Source organism: Camelus ferus, chromosome 8 (genome assembly GCF_009834535.1).
Source record: "Camelus ferus isolate YT-003-E chromosome 8, BCGSAC_Cfer_1.0, whole genome shotgun sequence".
Classification (NCBI taxonomy): Eukaryota; Metazoa; Chordata; class Mammalia; order Artiodactyla; family Camelidae; genus Camelus; species Camelus ferus.
In genome coordinates, this window is record NC_045703.1 from 60,652,183 (window position 1) to 60,667,902 (window position 15,720).

The 15,720-nt window shown below is 42.3% G+C and overlaps 1 protein-coding gene across 2 annotated transcripts in view; it reads left to right on the forward strand.

Annotated features, from left to right (window-relative positions):
- The window catches only part of MTHFD1L (methylenetetrahydrofolate dehydrogenase (NADP+ dependent) 1 like), a 167,372-nt gene that overhangs the window by 18,849 nt on the left and 132,803 nt on the right, over nt 1-15,720 (forward strand). For both annotated transcript variants that reach the window (XR_004322064.1, XM_032485168.1), the window contains exons 8-10: nt 7,793-7,904; nt 12,772-12,860; nt 14,421-14,518. Coding sequence is in view for 1 of the 2 variants with exons in the window: in XM_032485168.1 (XP_032341059.1) it covers nt 7,793-7,904; nt 12,772-12,860; nt 14,421-14,518 (299 nt within the window). In the remaining variant the exon portion in view is untranslated. The remainder of the gene's footprint in view (nt 1-7,792; nt 7,905-12,771; nt 12,861-14,420; nt 14,519-15,720) is intronic.

Here is a 15,720-nt window from a genome sequence, read left to right on the forward strand (position 1 = left end):
TTATCACAGAGTCACTCCAGTTTAACTTCAGTACATGGCAAGGCCTATGAAAGGTTTTTAAAAGTGAACTGCACCGTTCTAAGTATATTTGTATTATACATATGAAATATTGCAGAAATAATCTTTTGCAAAGATTAGTGGGTGGGGGGAACCCTAGTTTTTAAACTGGACTAGATTAATAAATTACATGATTTTTCTTCTCTTTTTTTATATTTATAACTTTTAATGCTTTGTCTTTTAAATCCTGTAGGAAATTTAAAATGCAGTTACAAACCAAAAGTACAATAATACTGGCTTTTCTGGAGATCTTGATTTCTTCACATGGTTTGGAGTGACTGACTAGTGTTTTTTTCTCTTCAGCCAGAGAACTCCCTTTTGCATTTCTTGCAGAGCGAGGCTAACAGTAATGAACTCCTGCTTTTGCTAATATGCGAATGTATTAATTTCACCCTCTTTTTTTTTTTGAAGTGCAGTTTTGCTGGATATAGAGTTCTTAGTTGGCAGATGTTTTTTCTTCCAGCACTTTAAATATGTCATCCCACTGTCTTCTGGCCTTCAGAGTTTCTGATGAGCATGAGAATTCTTTTTAACCAGAGAAGCTACACTTAAACCAGCAACCTCATAATGGCAGTAATGACAGCTAACATTCATTGAGTGCGTGGTTACTGTGAACCAGGACTCTCCCTTACTCGTGTTGTCTTGTTGATTCTGCAGCCATCCTATTAGGCAGGACTCTCACTCTTCCAATTTCACAGATGAGGAAACTGAGTCACAGAGAAGTAAAGAGACTTTGCAAATATCTATAATTTAAAAATGACAGAAGTGGCAGTACAGTCAGTATTTTTAGCCACTATCCCGTGTCAGCTCTTATTCCAGATAATCACAAAATCCAATCTTTAAAAGTACCTGTAAAGTCTAATCTTCCAAACTCAAAAGTACCCAACAGCTTGGATGGACCCAGCTTGGAACAAGGCCCAAGACATCAGGCTTGTGTTGAGTTCACTATTGGTTCCTTCTGTCCACTGAAATAACATCACACAACGTGAGAGTTGTGGGTTAAGTTTTATTTGGGGGCAAAATGAGGACTATAGCCCAGGAGATAGCACCTCAGAAAGACCTGAGAAGCTATTCCAAAGACACAGGAGGAGAATTCAGTGTTATATATGACTTCAGTGGAGGGGGACGTGCAGTCAGGCACACGTTTAGGCAGAGGCTGCTGCTGGTCACTAGGGGCAGATGTCACCGTTAATGATTTTGGTGCTTTTCTAGATATGAGGAGACGCAAGAATTGGGGCTCATACAATCTTCTGAAAATGTCTAACTCTCTGAAGGCCTGTTCTGCCAGCTTTCCCAGAGCACAGAGAGCCTCATTCTTGATCTCCACCCTGAACTCCTTTCAGGGAGTGTTGGAGGTCAGCGGCTGCGGTGGCCCGTGATGTAATCCAAGCAGGGGTAGATGGCAAGTGCCAACAGGATCCAGTCCTTGGAGAGGCAGGTGGCCAGGACCAGTTTTTAGTTAGCACTTCCCAAAGTTACTAATCCCCCAGACATCCTCTTAAGAGAAGGAAACAGTTTCTCTCCTGAGGCCTTGGGCTTGTCACCACCCCTCCAGGCTCATTCTTTTGAAGAAATGGTGTCCACCCTATTGAGAGGGCATGGTTGGGGGCACCCTGTTCAGACGTGTGGACACGCAGGACAGCGTCATTGATACGGGTACCCCCCCCCGCCCTTTTATAGGTCAGTGGAGAAGATACCACCAACCCTGGGGCACCACAGATCCTGTGCCAGGCAAAAACCAAGGTTACTCCGTAACGTGTGATTAGGTGACCTGGGTAATACAGGTCTCTGAGTTTCCTGGACAGATTTTTCAATATTCATGGACTGAAAATGTCGCTGGATGTCAGCTCTCTTTCTTTTCATTCTTGCTTCTGCCTGATCATTGCGTTACTTATTAACACAGAAAAGGAGGCGAATAGAACTTTTTTTTAAAACCCCCAAATCAGGCCATTTATATTTAGTAGTGCTGAGAAAAGGATCTGTGAGAGACTCTATTGAAACGGATGAGCATGAGATCCAGAGGGGGCCGTGTGAAGTCTTAGATGGTTCGTGTGTTTTGTGCAACCGGGGAAGGGCTCAGGCTGGTCCTGCAGAGAACAGACCAGTGACGTCACCTCCAGGCCACCCCCAGGTCGTCCCTACTTGCCTGCCTGCAGCATCAGCAGAGCCTGGCTTCTTCTTTTACCCCGTCTTTTCCAGTGTAAGTGCTTTCTAAGGGTGTAGGATTAGAATACTCTAATTGGTAGGTCTTAACATGATCTATAACAGTAAAGCATCGTACATTTGTGTAAGATTTCGTTTTCAAAGCCTCTTCCCACAGCCGCAGCAATTTCCATTAACCTAAACACAACATAACCATCAATCACGAGCTTGTCCTGCCTCTGAAGTGTGGCTTGCTGCGTGTGGCTCTGGGAACCATGACCTGGTCTTTTCCTCATTGTTGTGCTACGTGGTTCTGAGTGTTTGTGATGTTAGGTTGCCTCTCACCACACATACACACATACACACATAGACACACACACACTCACACACACACACACAGGCAGTCTCCCTCAGCCCTACTTTCTAATTTTATTCCGTCCTAAGGTGTGAGAAAGAGAATTATTTATTCTCGATGTATCATTCAAGGCGTGTCCATCACTGGATTTGAGGTTGCATTTTCCTTTTATCATCTGTCATGATTTAGGTGAGAATCAAGTCAACCTGAAGAGGGATTGGCTGTCTTTTCTATCGTTTTGGACACAGCTATCTTTGAAATTCTCTTACACGCTGAGCAGTGAATACACTGAATGATGAAGTAAGAGGTGAACTTTGTAGAAGAAGGAAGGTCATTTGTTATCCTTTGGGGGGGAATTTGGTAGATAAGTGCTGTAATCATAATCCCAAATTATCAGTTTGGCTTGTAGTCATTCTGATTTATGAAATGGGTCTTAATTTTATTAACCAGTAGTGTTCTGCTGATCACAGGTGAGAGTGGGAAAAATAAACAAAGGCAAGTCCTGAAAGAAAAAAAGTTCTCCAGGAGGAGATCACTTGCTCGGCAGAAGCTGGGGAAGTGCCTTTGGCTGAGACTGTCCTCCTGTCTTGTCAGAGTATTTCAGCATCTGAATGAAGATGGTTTGACATCCTAATTTTAGAGTATTTTCATGTTATTTTAATGTTTCATTTGATAGGTTGCTTACTGTTGCGGGAAAATGTGGATATTGGTCCATAGGTACAAAGCAGTGATCCTATGGTAAAAATTCAGTTAATTCAAATAAAAAGTTAGATGTTCTAGGTTTGAATAATGGATGGATAAACAGGAACTCTGCTCAGGGAAAACTCTGCCTCAGTGAAATCTCCATATGCAGGGAACACACTCGACTCAAAGGGTCAGAATTTACCAGGCATGGTTGCCAATGCCCGTTTCTATAATGCAGTCACTGATGAATTCCTAATTGCCAGAAATGGAGTTTTCTGCCTTTAGCTTGCTTAGCCATTGGGCATCATTCAAATAGACGGACCACACCCTTACTCCTTAGCCTGCTTGAAGACACTGGTCCTCCTTTTCTGCCTCTGGGCCACACCTGAGCCCCGTCATTTATTCCTTTTCTCTTTTCATTTAAGATGAGTGCTCCCCAGGGCTACACTTAAACACCTTTTCCCTCCCATTCTGCCTGTTTCCCTTAGAGGTCCTATCCAAGCTTCTGGTTTTAACCGCATTTACGATGCTGGCAAATCCCAGCCTGTGTCCCCATCCTCCCTGACCACCCTGTTCCACGCATCCAGCTTCCAACCAGCTGTGTCCTCCGCCTGTGGCCGTGTCGTGCTTTCCCTCTCAGCCCCTCAGACCCCTTTCAATCCAGCATCCAGAGTAATCTTTCTAAAACACGTCTGATGGTGTGAGGGCAACTGGAGTAGCCCGGTCTGACAGCCACTTGTCTATTACCAAGAAAAGGCTAGCCAATTCGGGAATATGGCATTTATTGAAAGAAAGTGACATTTCATTAAAAAAAAAAAAAGCAAAAAACCTCCCTCTTTTTGTGACTTTGCCACTGGGGAGCCAAGGGGCCTCCATGCCACATATTTCACAGACGCTCCCTGTCATTACAGAGCACAGGGAAGACTTTTCTCTGGAACGCAGTGTGATCGCTAAAGCCACTGAATCCACCTCACAGTAACCACAAAGTGTTCCAGTTCGTTGAAAGCGAAAGAACCACAGCAGGGCCACCTCTCCCCCTGGCTCCCACCCTCAGGACTCCTGTGCTTACTGTGTGTGACAGCTGCCCGGTGTCACAGGGCCTGAGCCGATGTTAAATCCTAGCAGAATGTTTAAGTATTTTACGAACTGTGTGAGCAAAATAAGTAGAAATCAAATGTTTGTTTCTTTTCCATAGCCCAGTGGTGTGTCCTGCCCCTTCATCCTGAAGATCCCAGCTCTAAAATCTTGTAGGCAGGGATTTTTTTTTTTAAGGCAGGGATTTTCATATTCAGATCCTGTGCACCCTCAATGTCTGCACCAACTGGCACCTGGAAGACGGCAGATGAAAGAGTATATTCACTAAGGAATCCTGGGTCTGTTTTATTCTCTTCAGTGACCGTAATTTTAGAAGTCCGTCTTTGCTGGGGAAAGCACCTGTTGTTGATTTTCTTAAAGCAACGTTCTTCATTTTGAACATTGTTTTCTGAGCTGCGCTGCTAACATTTGAAGGCTGTAGAAGCAGGTTTTAAAGGTCTCTGGTAATTTAATCACAATTCTTCAGAACATATCTCCAAACCTTTTCTTAAATCCACCCCAGCTTTCTGTATGTACAGACGTCTGTCTCATACCCGAGATTCTCACGTATGCCCTTCCAAAACCACTGATAGCAGAAGCTAAGCTCTGTCTTCTAGCTGGGAGGGTGGGGCTATCCTTTCTATAGTTTTAATTTTAAAATGCTCGTTTCATTTGCTCAGTGCAGAGCTATGATGTTCCTTATAACTTTGCAAGTCATATCTGTCCTCCGTCTCCCCCCTCTTCATATTCTGACACTTGTCCCCACCCCACCCCCCTTGGAAATCAGTGACTTGGAGAAAAATAGTTTTCATGGAATCTGAACTCTCCCACATGCTCCACGATGAATGCCTGCATATCTGTTTCTTGCGATTGTTTTAACATTTGGTCTTCCGCCTGGGGAGTGGGCGGTTCTCTGTAAGCTGCTTCTACTCAAGTCTCAGCAGAGAAGGCAATATTTTGTTATGAGGTAAAGTTTCAAACCAGGCTTTGGCCAGGGTCCTTCCCATTAGGGAGGAAGAAAGTAGAAACAGCCAGTGAGACGATAATTCTCCTTGAATCTTAGCTCATTAAACCCTTGCCTGGGCCTCCCGGGGTTATTTCCTGGTTTGAGCATCTAGCACTTTCCCTTTCCAGAAAGAGTTAGCATCTCCGATGCGATCATTGCTAAGGGAGGAGATTTTTGTCTTTTCTCTGTGGGATCAGCCATCCCCCTTTCCCCCCGTCCCGTGTTGCTTATGAGCGCAGCCCGCTTTAGAGTGGAGTCTAGGTACGGAGTTAAGGGGTCGAAGTGAGATTTCCGAGATTTATAGGTAATGAAAAGAACAGGTTGTACTGAAGATACCACGTGTAGGAAACTGAGTGCTCTGGGGGGACTTGAGTGAACCTGTGATCCTTGGCTTTTCCCAAAATGAGCATTGCAGTCTTGTGCACATTAACTTCCTTTATAGCTGCTTTTTACATGTTCTGGTTTTGCCGCCGTCGAACGTGGAGATGAAGCCAAATGGCATTTCTTATCCGCTGATCATACTTGAAACTGGCATTAAATGTTTGAGTTCCTCTCTAGTCTTGCTGTGGTTGAGTGTCTGCAGTGGTATAGGTAAGAGGGGAGATACGTTTTCTCATCAGATGTTTAAAAAGCTCTTTCCACAAGAACACATTTTCCCCATAGATATAACATCACCCTCAAAGTCTAAATACAACATCACCCCAAAGGCTTCAGTTCTGTGTGGTGTTAATGGCTTAGATTGCTGGCAGATTGATTGTAAATTTCTTGATTCAGGTTCACAGGGTCGCTTGGGCAGGAAAAAAGTGGTTTTCCCAGCAGAGACCTCTTCTTTTTGAATGTGATTCCTATAGTGGATGCTCCGAGGCACCATTTCAGTATTCCTGTTCCTTCATTATAAGGGCCGTTCTGAAAGCAGCCAGCCCCGGTGGGCTCCTTGGCGTCACTCAGTGAATGGCCTTTCCCTATGGTATGATCAATCAAACACATTGATCAGGTGTTTCTGGGATGTTAACCTATAAGAGTTGGCTTTATCGGCTCTTTGAAAAGACGTTTGTTTAAGTTGTCCCTGTGCTCCTCCTCTGTCGGGGGACCTTGGAGCTGCTCTAGACCTTGGCTTTTTTGTTCCCAAGATTCCTGAGACCTTAGCCGAATGCAGCCTCCTGCTCAACAGTGTTGAGGAGCTGGCCTGGCTCTTCCCTGTGATCTTTAGCAAGCAGTCGGCCTGTCCGAACTGAGAGGGGACAGGACCGGTGGAGATGGTTCACTTACTGGGCCATTGGGTGGTTGGGTGAACCAGTAGGGGTAGTGGCCGTGGGCATGTTTTTGTGTTTTGTCTTCCGTTTCTGTCTGTTTAATTCTACAGAGTCTGCAGTTAGTTGCAGGGCATTAAGTCTGTGGAAGCAGCACTGAGAGAGGGGCCATCAGCGCTGGAGAGCGCAGGGCGGTCGGCTTCCCTCTCTTTCTACCTCAGTATCAAGGATTCCAAGACTAGGTCTGCTGGGGGAGACAGTACATACCATGGAGCTACTTAACACTCCCTAAGCCTCAGTTTACTTGTCTGTTAAATGGGTACAATGACACCAACTTCACATATTTGTGAGCTGACACGCACAGTTGTCGCTGTTTTCCTTGCAGTCTCAGATGATTCCTTCTTCATCTCTCTCTCTCTTCGTATGGGTCCATTTGAAGTCATTGGTTGCTTAGTTGGTACTGGGGCAGGTGGTTGTTCTTTGGTTGAGGCCAGAAGCAGCCTCTGACCCTACTTCTCCATGTAACTGTCCCAGCAGACGTCTTCCTCCAGCGCTCTGTTGTCACGATACAAACAGGACGGACACAATGAATATGTTTTGTAGTAGTGGTTGTATTCTTCCCTTTTCCTTTAAAAAAAATTTTTTTTGACTAACCAGGGCCTCACAGAAAATGAAATTCTTTCTCCAGCTCTTGAAAATCCTTCTCTGGATCTGGTAAAAGTTCCATATGGGTCTGATTATGATTGTGCAGTTGTGAGGCCGGAAGTCCCCCTGCACTGGTCAGATCTTCAAGTGGCTTCCCGGCAACAACCCCTGTTTCCCTCCTAAGCTGGTGCACGTGTCAGGGTGCCACCCTCTCCATGCACCTGGCAGTCTCCTCCCGTCAGTGCAGTTTCCTGGGCCCCATCCTTTTCTTGGTGTTGCAGTTAGTGGTGAAAACATGTCAATATAACACTACACATAATATATATGCTGAAATGATTACCCAAAAGAAATTTTTAAAGCCTTCTTTTCCTTCCTTTCTAGAATATGATGATCACATCTATTTGTACTACTATGAGCTATATCAGTAAATTAGTTACGTGATTTTGTCCATGGCACCAGTGTGGAACTGAACTCTGGAATGGCGATTCCTGTCTGTTACATTAAAGTCATTTGACATTGATCTTCAGGTCTTTATGCTACAATTTAAAACCTGTGTGCCATTTTTCTTTTTCTTTCTAGCTACATGAGGCTGACATTGTGGTCTTAGGCTCACCCAAGCCAGAAGAGATTCCTCTTTCTTGGATCCAACCAGGAACTACTGTTCTCAATTGTTCCCATGACTTTCTGTCAGGTAAATGTCTTAAAATTGGTGCCAGACCGCTGATAAAAATAGGTAAGATTGTTATGAGAAAGATGAACCTTATTCAGAAGAGAGTATGTTCCTGAAACATTGGTTGCTGTCAACATACGTACACAGAATAGGAAACTGAGAATGTTGATGTGCCTTTTGGGTTACATGACTTTCGAACCACATTGTTGGGCAAAAAGAAGAAGCTTGGATGCCAACTGCAATAGCCTCCTCCTCCTCCTCCCACATCGAAACATCCCCCTGCTGGCCTCTAGCATCGAGCAGTTACGTCGATTGTGACCTAATGTAGGTAATTTGTATACATGTGAGTTAAACTAGAAATAGTAGTTTTCAAGTCTTTCAAAAACAACAGAATCCTTTCTCCAGAGGAAATCTTCACTGAACCTCAGCATGTAAAAGCAGATGAAAGCACAGTGCTGGGAGGGTTGGGAATGGATAGCAGCCCTCCTATGTCCGTAATTCCCCTTTGCAGTGACCCCTCAAGCACTCCCCTGCGGGTAGACCCAAAGTCACTTCAGTGTGAAAGTCACCGTTAGAAACAAAAAAAGTCTTAGGATGGGCACTAATACCGATGGTATTCGCCAAGGGATCCAGGCATGCCCTGGACCACATCGGGGTAGCTGGAGCTGTGCCTGCACCAGGGCACGCAGCCAAGGGGCCGGTAGGAGCTGGCCCAGCAGCGACACCCTTCTCTCATTCACAGAAAGACACTCAGGCTAAGGAAGCTTTGGACCACACCCAGCCCACTCCCTCAAGTCCCTGAGTGACGTGTGGCGGAGTGGGCAGAGAACACTCCTTCCTTGTTACCTGCGGTCTCCAAATTTTAGTCTGGGGGCCGGGCCGTGGGGGCTGTGCTGAGTAGGCCTGGAGGACAGTGGTTTTCCCCCCAAGGCTGATCAGAACTTGGGCCAAAATGAGTAGAGGTAGATCTTGAAACTTAGACAGCCCTGTAACACAGAGTGAAATACAGAAGAGTATCAAGAAGAAAATAAATACAACTTCTGATCCAGTCACCTTGAGTTAACTATTTTACATTTTTCCAATAAAAAATTATTAAACTTAATTTTATTGGAATATATTAGAAAAGATATATACTAAAAGTGTTACGGAAATTCATATAATTGTTTCTTCAAAAAGAGAAGTCATGCACCTTCCTCTCTAGGAAATGTAGCTCCTCCCAGAATTGACCAGTCAGATTAAAAACCCCTTGGGGCTGAAGGACACGAGATGGATTGGGGTGGTTTGAAGGGAAGATGCTCAGGAATTTCTCAGAATGCTCAGGTACTCAGCTCACAGATGAGCGCACAGGTGAAGCAGTTAGAGGTACAATATGTGTGAATATGAGATTAATGGCTCTTCTTAGCAAATAGGAGGCATGCACTAAATATATGCAATTTCTGGGCATAACTTTTTTCCTGAAAAAAACCCAGTGCCTAACCCACAAATGATGGACATGCACTCCAGATTTGCTTCTCTGCTTAGAATCCTAGTTAGATTGTGAAAGTCACTTACTTTATTATTGTTATTTTAATGAATGCTTCCTTGCTATGATGTTTACTTCTTGTATCTTTTAATTAAAGTTTATATGTTTAGGACAGTTTTGGCACAATCCTTAATGGAGATTGGAGAGTCTACTTCAATGTCCGTTTGGAATGCCTCCGAGTCCTGTGATAATATGGAAGTTGACATATGTTTAGACCAAGTGTTATGTTTTGATTTAATGATTCTGTGCATAGACTGATTGCAGTTAGTTTATTTCTAATTTATCTGGTCCAGTAGTAGTAGTTTTATTGATTTTCGAATGCTCAGTGCCCAGGATAGCACCTGACCCGTGGGAAGGGCTCAGTAAATACTGAGTGGTGAATGAATGAATGAATAAACATGGACTCAGAATTGTACTCTGATTAATTGCAGTTTTAAGTTAGTTGCAGATTTAGAGACATTTCCTTGAAATTGTCTCCCAATTAAAAACAGGGCTGACAGGGCAAAGGCAAAGATGAAAAATGCTTCGCAGATTAAGTGGACAAACATTTTCTAGTCGATACTGTTTATAATAGTATTACATTTCTCAACAAAATTTAAATTTTAGCAAATTTGATTACTATGAAAATTTAATCTATGAGTAAATTGGAGAAAGGCCTCTTTCCTCTCTTTTGTATGTAATTTTCCATTTTAAACAAATGACTTTTTCAAGCATTATTAAAAGAAAAGTTGCTTTTATTTAAACTTGAGGAAAAGAATTTTCAATATACTTATGATTGGGTGAAGGCAGAGCTTTATAATGAAATTTTCCTATTCATCTTAATGGTCCAAGGTCCCCCTCCCCCTTATAAAAATAGATGGGATATGGTGATTTATGATGAGGTAATTCTATAGAGGCATTTTATTGAATACCTAATCCCCAGAGAGATTTTCGTGATGGCTGATATCCCAGAAGCTGTGCTCGGAAAACAATTAGACCTAACTTGTTGGATCTGTTCACTCTTCTGTGGCATGAGTCGAATGTTTAGATTGAAAACAGGGACGTAGCAGTCTTCAGTTTTCTAGCTATAAGAATAATTTTATTTTTTTAAAAATTATTTCAAATGAAAGCAGCAGACTGTGATTTTGTAATGCTCTGCTTGCTAAAGGGCAAGATACATCCTATGCAAAATCACTTTGTACCCTAATATTAAGTCTTATTTTCTGATGTACCAAACGGGACAAAGGAGAAACTGGTCTAATGTCTTTGGCCCAGAGAACAGTATCCAAACAACAACTTTATAAGTCAGAGTAGTTCATAGCATCATTTGAAGCAAACATAATTCTATAGTGTGGAGTTGGGGGGAAACCCTGGGCTGCAACCCAGGGCTCATGCTAATCAAAGTTGCTAAAATTCCCCAGGTGGTCTCAAAACAGCTCCTGTCAGAGAAAGGCTGTTCTGACTTCCAAGGACAGTATTATAACGCTTTAGCCTTGAATTTTCTTATTGTGGAAAGTTTGGTTATTATAAGAAAAATTAAAATGAAAGGCCATCATTTAAAGTGATTCATTGACTTGTCCCTGGAGGAAGGAACTGTGAGTTAGTGGGGAGTGTTTAGTGGGAAGTGAAAAGATCCATTTGGTTTGGGATGGGAGCCTGGCTGGACTCACAGGCTGAGTGTAGACAACCCATTGGGTGGGGCCCTGCTTCTACATAGGCGGGGCGGCGGGTGGGGGGTGAGGTAATGATTTCCTTTTTGATTCTCCTTAGCCATGAAATCTATTAAGAATGTATTTCTGATTCTCTGAGTTACCATCTTAATTGCTTCAATTTCTCCAGATGCAGAACTTCTGAATTCCATTTTAAGATTGCATGAGTTCCTACTACAAAAGCACTACAGTGACAGTATGATGGAAAATCTTTGAAATATGGAAAAGGAAATAACTAACTTCTGACCCAGTCACCTTGAGATAACTATCTTAGATTTTTTTTCCATAAAAAATTTACACTGAATTTTATTGGTTGGAACATAGCAGCAGGAAAAGAAAACACTAAAAGCACTGCTGAAATTCAAATTACTTTCTTTAAAAGGAGAAATATTGGTTGCTACAAGATTCCTCTAAAGTTTAGAAAATGTGTGTATGAGCCTTTTGTGTTGTGTTTGAGTGTCTTTGTTGATTTTAGTCATGTTCTATTTTATTCAAGGCAATGGCTGAGATTATGGGAGAAATTAATTACTGTGCAATTCTGTGGGTGAAATAGTCTTCATTCACATGGGTATTGGTGATTGTATTCTGGGAATATGCATTTATAAATTGATACCAGCTCCTCAGTGGCACTTTTTCTTATTTCTCCATCATTTAAAGATAGAGATCGGAATGAGAGAAGAATATTTTTCTTCTGTCTTGGTTGTACAAGACCTTTAGATCAGATATCTAGGGGTTCAAGTGAAACACAGCAAATCTCTCTCAGTCTCTAGACTTGGTTTTTGCCTAAATATGATTTATAAAGCTGAAATATTGCTAATCTTTAAACAGTACCTCAGGGATATGATTTTCCAACAGCCTTAATACGTTTGATAATAGAACATCACAAAACACTTGCTCTTAAATGTTCCAAGCTCTTTCTTGCAAAGGACTGTCAGCAAAATGGATAACTTAAAATTAGAGTGGTCCAAAAAGGAAGAAAATAGTTTTTTACTTCAAAAAGGTTACCATTAGCAGTGTTTCTTTTCTCTAAAGGAGGAAACAGGCTAAAGCATTTTATATGTGTGTTTACTTTTCATAAACTTCCTAAATGCCAACCAAAGTAGACTTTTAAATGCGTCTTGATTTTGAAATCCAGGTAATCCTCAAAATTAATATCCTAAAATACAACTTCTCAGTTTTGATGGAAAATTGATTCTATCACTTTTATGACAGGGATTTAAAAAATTGTCCAAGAAAGCCTGATCTTTCATGCAGCCCTTTGGCTGGGCTTATCCTGTAGGTGTTTTGGTCTCCCTGTTTATGCTTTGTTTTCGTAAGTGAAACTGCTTTCAATTTGTATGTTGTTTAAATATACACACTATGGGCCCAGCACCTTACATACCATATCACATTCAGTTCTCTCAAAACTCTGCAAGGTTGACTGACATTACCTACCAGGCCCAAAGTCACAACTGCTAGTAAGAGGTAGAGGCGTGATTTCAGGCCAGTCCGTGGCCCAACTGAGAGCCCCAAGGCTGTGCCAGAACCTACCTGTAGCTGTGCTGTGACATCCTAACTTCCTTGGTTGCAAATGAGAACATGATTCAACATCCTGGCTTTTTGCAAGGAGCAAAATTGGTTATAAATGCTAATATGCTGATAGTCTCTGTTTTTTTTAACTCCTCAAATTTTTTTCCAGGGAAGCTTGGGTGTGGTTCCCCTGGTGTCCTTGGGAGTGGTCTCGTCGCAGAAGATGTGAGTCTCCTTGCTGCAGCCCTGCGGATTCAGGTGTGTCTGACATGGCTATTAGAGAATTTTTTGAGTTTGGAGCTTTGTTGAATACCTGCTAACATTTTGCAAGTGTTTTCCGTTTAGGTGACAGTGTTGAACCCTTTTTACATTACACCCATAATGTCATTTAATTTCCACCACAATCCTATAAGATGTTATTCCCATTTGACAGAAGAGACGAGAAAAATTAAGTTTGGTCACAGGACGTGTGTGGAGCAGGGACCCAAATCAGGGTCTGCTGTTAGTTATCTATTGCTGTATAATAAATTACCCGCAGATTTAGCAACTTAAATGACAGATGTTTATTATCTCACTGTTTCTGTGGGTTGGTGATTGGAGAGCATCTTAGCTGGATGGTTGTGGCTCAGAGTGTCTTGTGTGGTTGAAATCAAGATGTGGGCTGGGGCTGTAGTCATCTGAAGGCTTGACTGGGGCCAGTGGAGCTGCTTCCAAGATGGCACACCCACATGGCTCTTGGCATGTGGCGTTTAATTCCTCACTGGCTATTGGCAGGATGCCTTAGTTCCACATCATGTAGATTTCTTTATGGTGCTGCTCACGGTGTGGCAGCTGACTTCCTCCAGAATGTGGGATCAAAGGACAGAGTAAGGGGGAAGCTGCAGTAGGTTTTATGACCTAGTTTCTAGAGTCACACCCTTCGTTTTCTCTTCTTTGCTAGAAGTGAGCCACTAATATGAATGTGAGTTCACATTCAAGGGCAATGGAACTGGGCTCACGTCTTGAACACAGGAGTATTAAAGAGTTTGTGGACGTCTTTTGAAACCACCACTATGTGACCTAAAGCCCCAGGTCTCTGGCTCTGCACATAAGCTGTGCATTCTCTGGCACTGCAGGCTGCAGAGATGGTGACGTCCAGCAGAGGCATTAAGTGGCGGTACAGAAGCCTGAGCCCGATTTCCTGCCACAGTAGAATTAAACCGAAACAGGTTTTAGTTCATTTCTTTCTTAATACATGCAATGCACAAAAGTTTTTACTTCAAAAGGGGATGCGGTGCATTTCTGTAAGGATCGTGTTACGTTTCAACTAAAATTTTTATTTCTAGATATGTGTGTGTGTGTATATATAAAATCACTATTTAATAATTCAATTTGCTTGTTCTGTTATATCAACTGTAGAAGGACTATGGCTGCAGTGGTGTTGCAAACTTTGGAAGCTGGGCATACCAGCTAATCCTTCATGCATTCTCATATTTCCTTCATTGTATCTTTTCTGAGGTGAAGAACCCATTCTATAATTTAAATCCATGTACTTGATGCCGGTAATGAGTATTCATATAATAGGGCTTAGAGCTCATATATATCTGTATATATATACATATATATATATATATATGTATATATATTTTTTTTCCAAAAAGAAGCCTGCACCTTTAAATTACAGGTGGATAAGATTATTCCTCTTACTCCCTTGGATTATTGTGCCATTTTTACTCCTTTTCATGACAAAATATCCATGAATGATATTTTCATAGTTTAGATACGTAACCCATCGCCTTTTACCTCTCTAACGTGCTTTCCTTTCTGTCCCTCCTGAAGAACGTGGTCGGGAGCGGGAGGAGGTGGCTCCGAGAGCAGCAGGACAGTAGGTGGAGACTTCACTGCTTGAAACTTCAGCCCCTGTCCCCTGTACCAAGGTATCTGGGTGGTTTATCTATCCTGTCGTCAGCTCACCAAGGTGCCTTAGATATCCAGAGTTATCCATTGGATGGGGCCACAATTCATTCCTATGAGTTATGGTGCCGATGATGGATAATTTTCTCTCATCAAATTGCTGCACTATTTTTTCTATCATTTACTTCCTCTAAAACGAAATGATAGTAAACACGTTTACCATATTCTATCAATTCTAAGATGTAGGTTTTTTAATTTCTGACATCAAAATGCACCTTATTATGAATGATGTATCTATCCTGTGTTTGATGGCAATATTCTTTCTTCTCAGCGGTCCATAAGATAATGTCTTACAGATTTACGAAATACAGTAATGTAATACTGTGAAATATGCTTTTCAGCGTTAGAAGGGCCTGACACCCATGTCAGCTTGGTCTTAAGGGCCTTGTAGGTGTCCCCGCTGGGGATAAATGAGCGACCAAACCAAACGCCATTCCCTGTGGGAGTGGAGTTCAGCTTTCTTCAGAGCATGGTGATATTTGCTATCTGACAGGATGCTGGGAGGGTCCAGATGGATATTTTCTTCAGAGTGATGTTTAATGAAGTGTAAGCTACAGATTTTCTCTGTGTAAATTTGAAAGTACAAACTACAGACCTAGTCTCAGCATGTGATTTGAGAATAATTCGTTAGATAAGATATCTGAGCCAGACGAATGAGTTTTCCAGCCTCATGATGAATCCCCGCCGGCCGCCCCTCCTCCAGTGAATTGGCCCGACCTCCTTCCTGCAGGGTGTGCATAAGGCCAGGGCTTACCCAGGTGATGCCGTTTGCCAGCAGGGAATACACTCCTACGCAGTGTAGGAGATAACACCTCCGGGACTCAACTATCAACTAATTTTTCACCTGATAACCAGTTGCTTTTCAGAATTGACCTCTGTTTCCTTGGGCCATCGCTGAACACTGTAGTTCAGTTATACCCACCAGGCTGGTGACACCCTCCAGGCTATGTTTTCAGCCCGCAAATAGACTAAACATCTTAGTCATCTTCTGTGTTCATTAATACATAAATTCCAAGGAATGTCTTTGTAATGTCATCCCTGTAGTTGTGCAATCTGTTTCATAAAATATTTTTTGAAGTTACTTACGTTGTTACAGGACCTTCTATTTTTAAAAGTAAATGAGTAAACTCTACTTACATAGAGATTTAAAAGATTGAGCTGGACT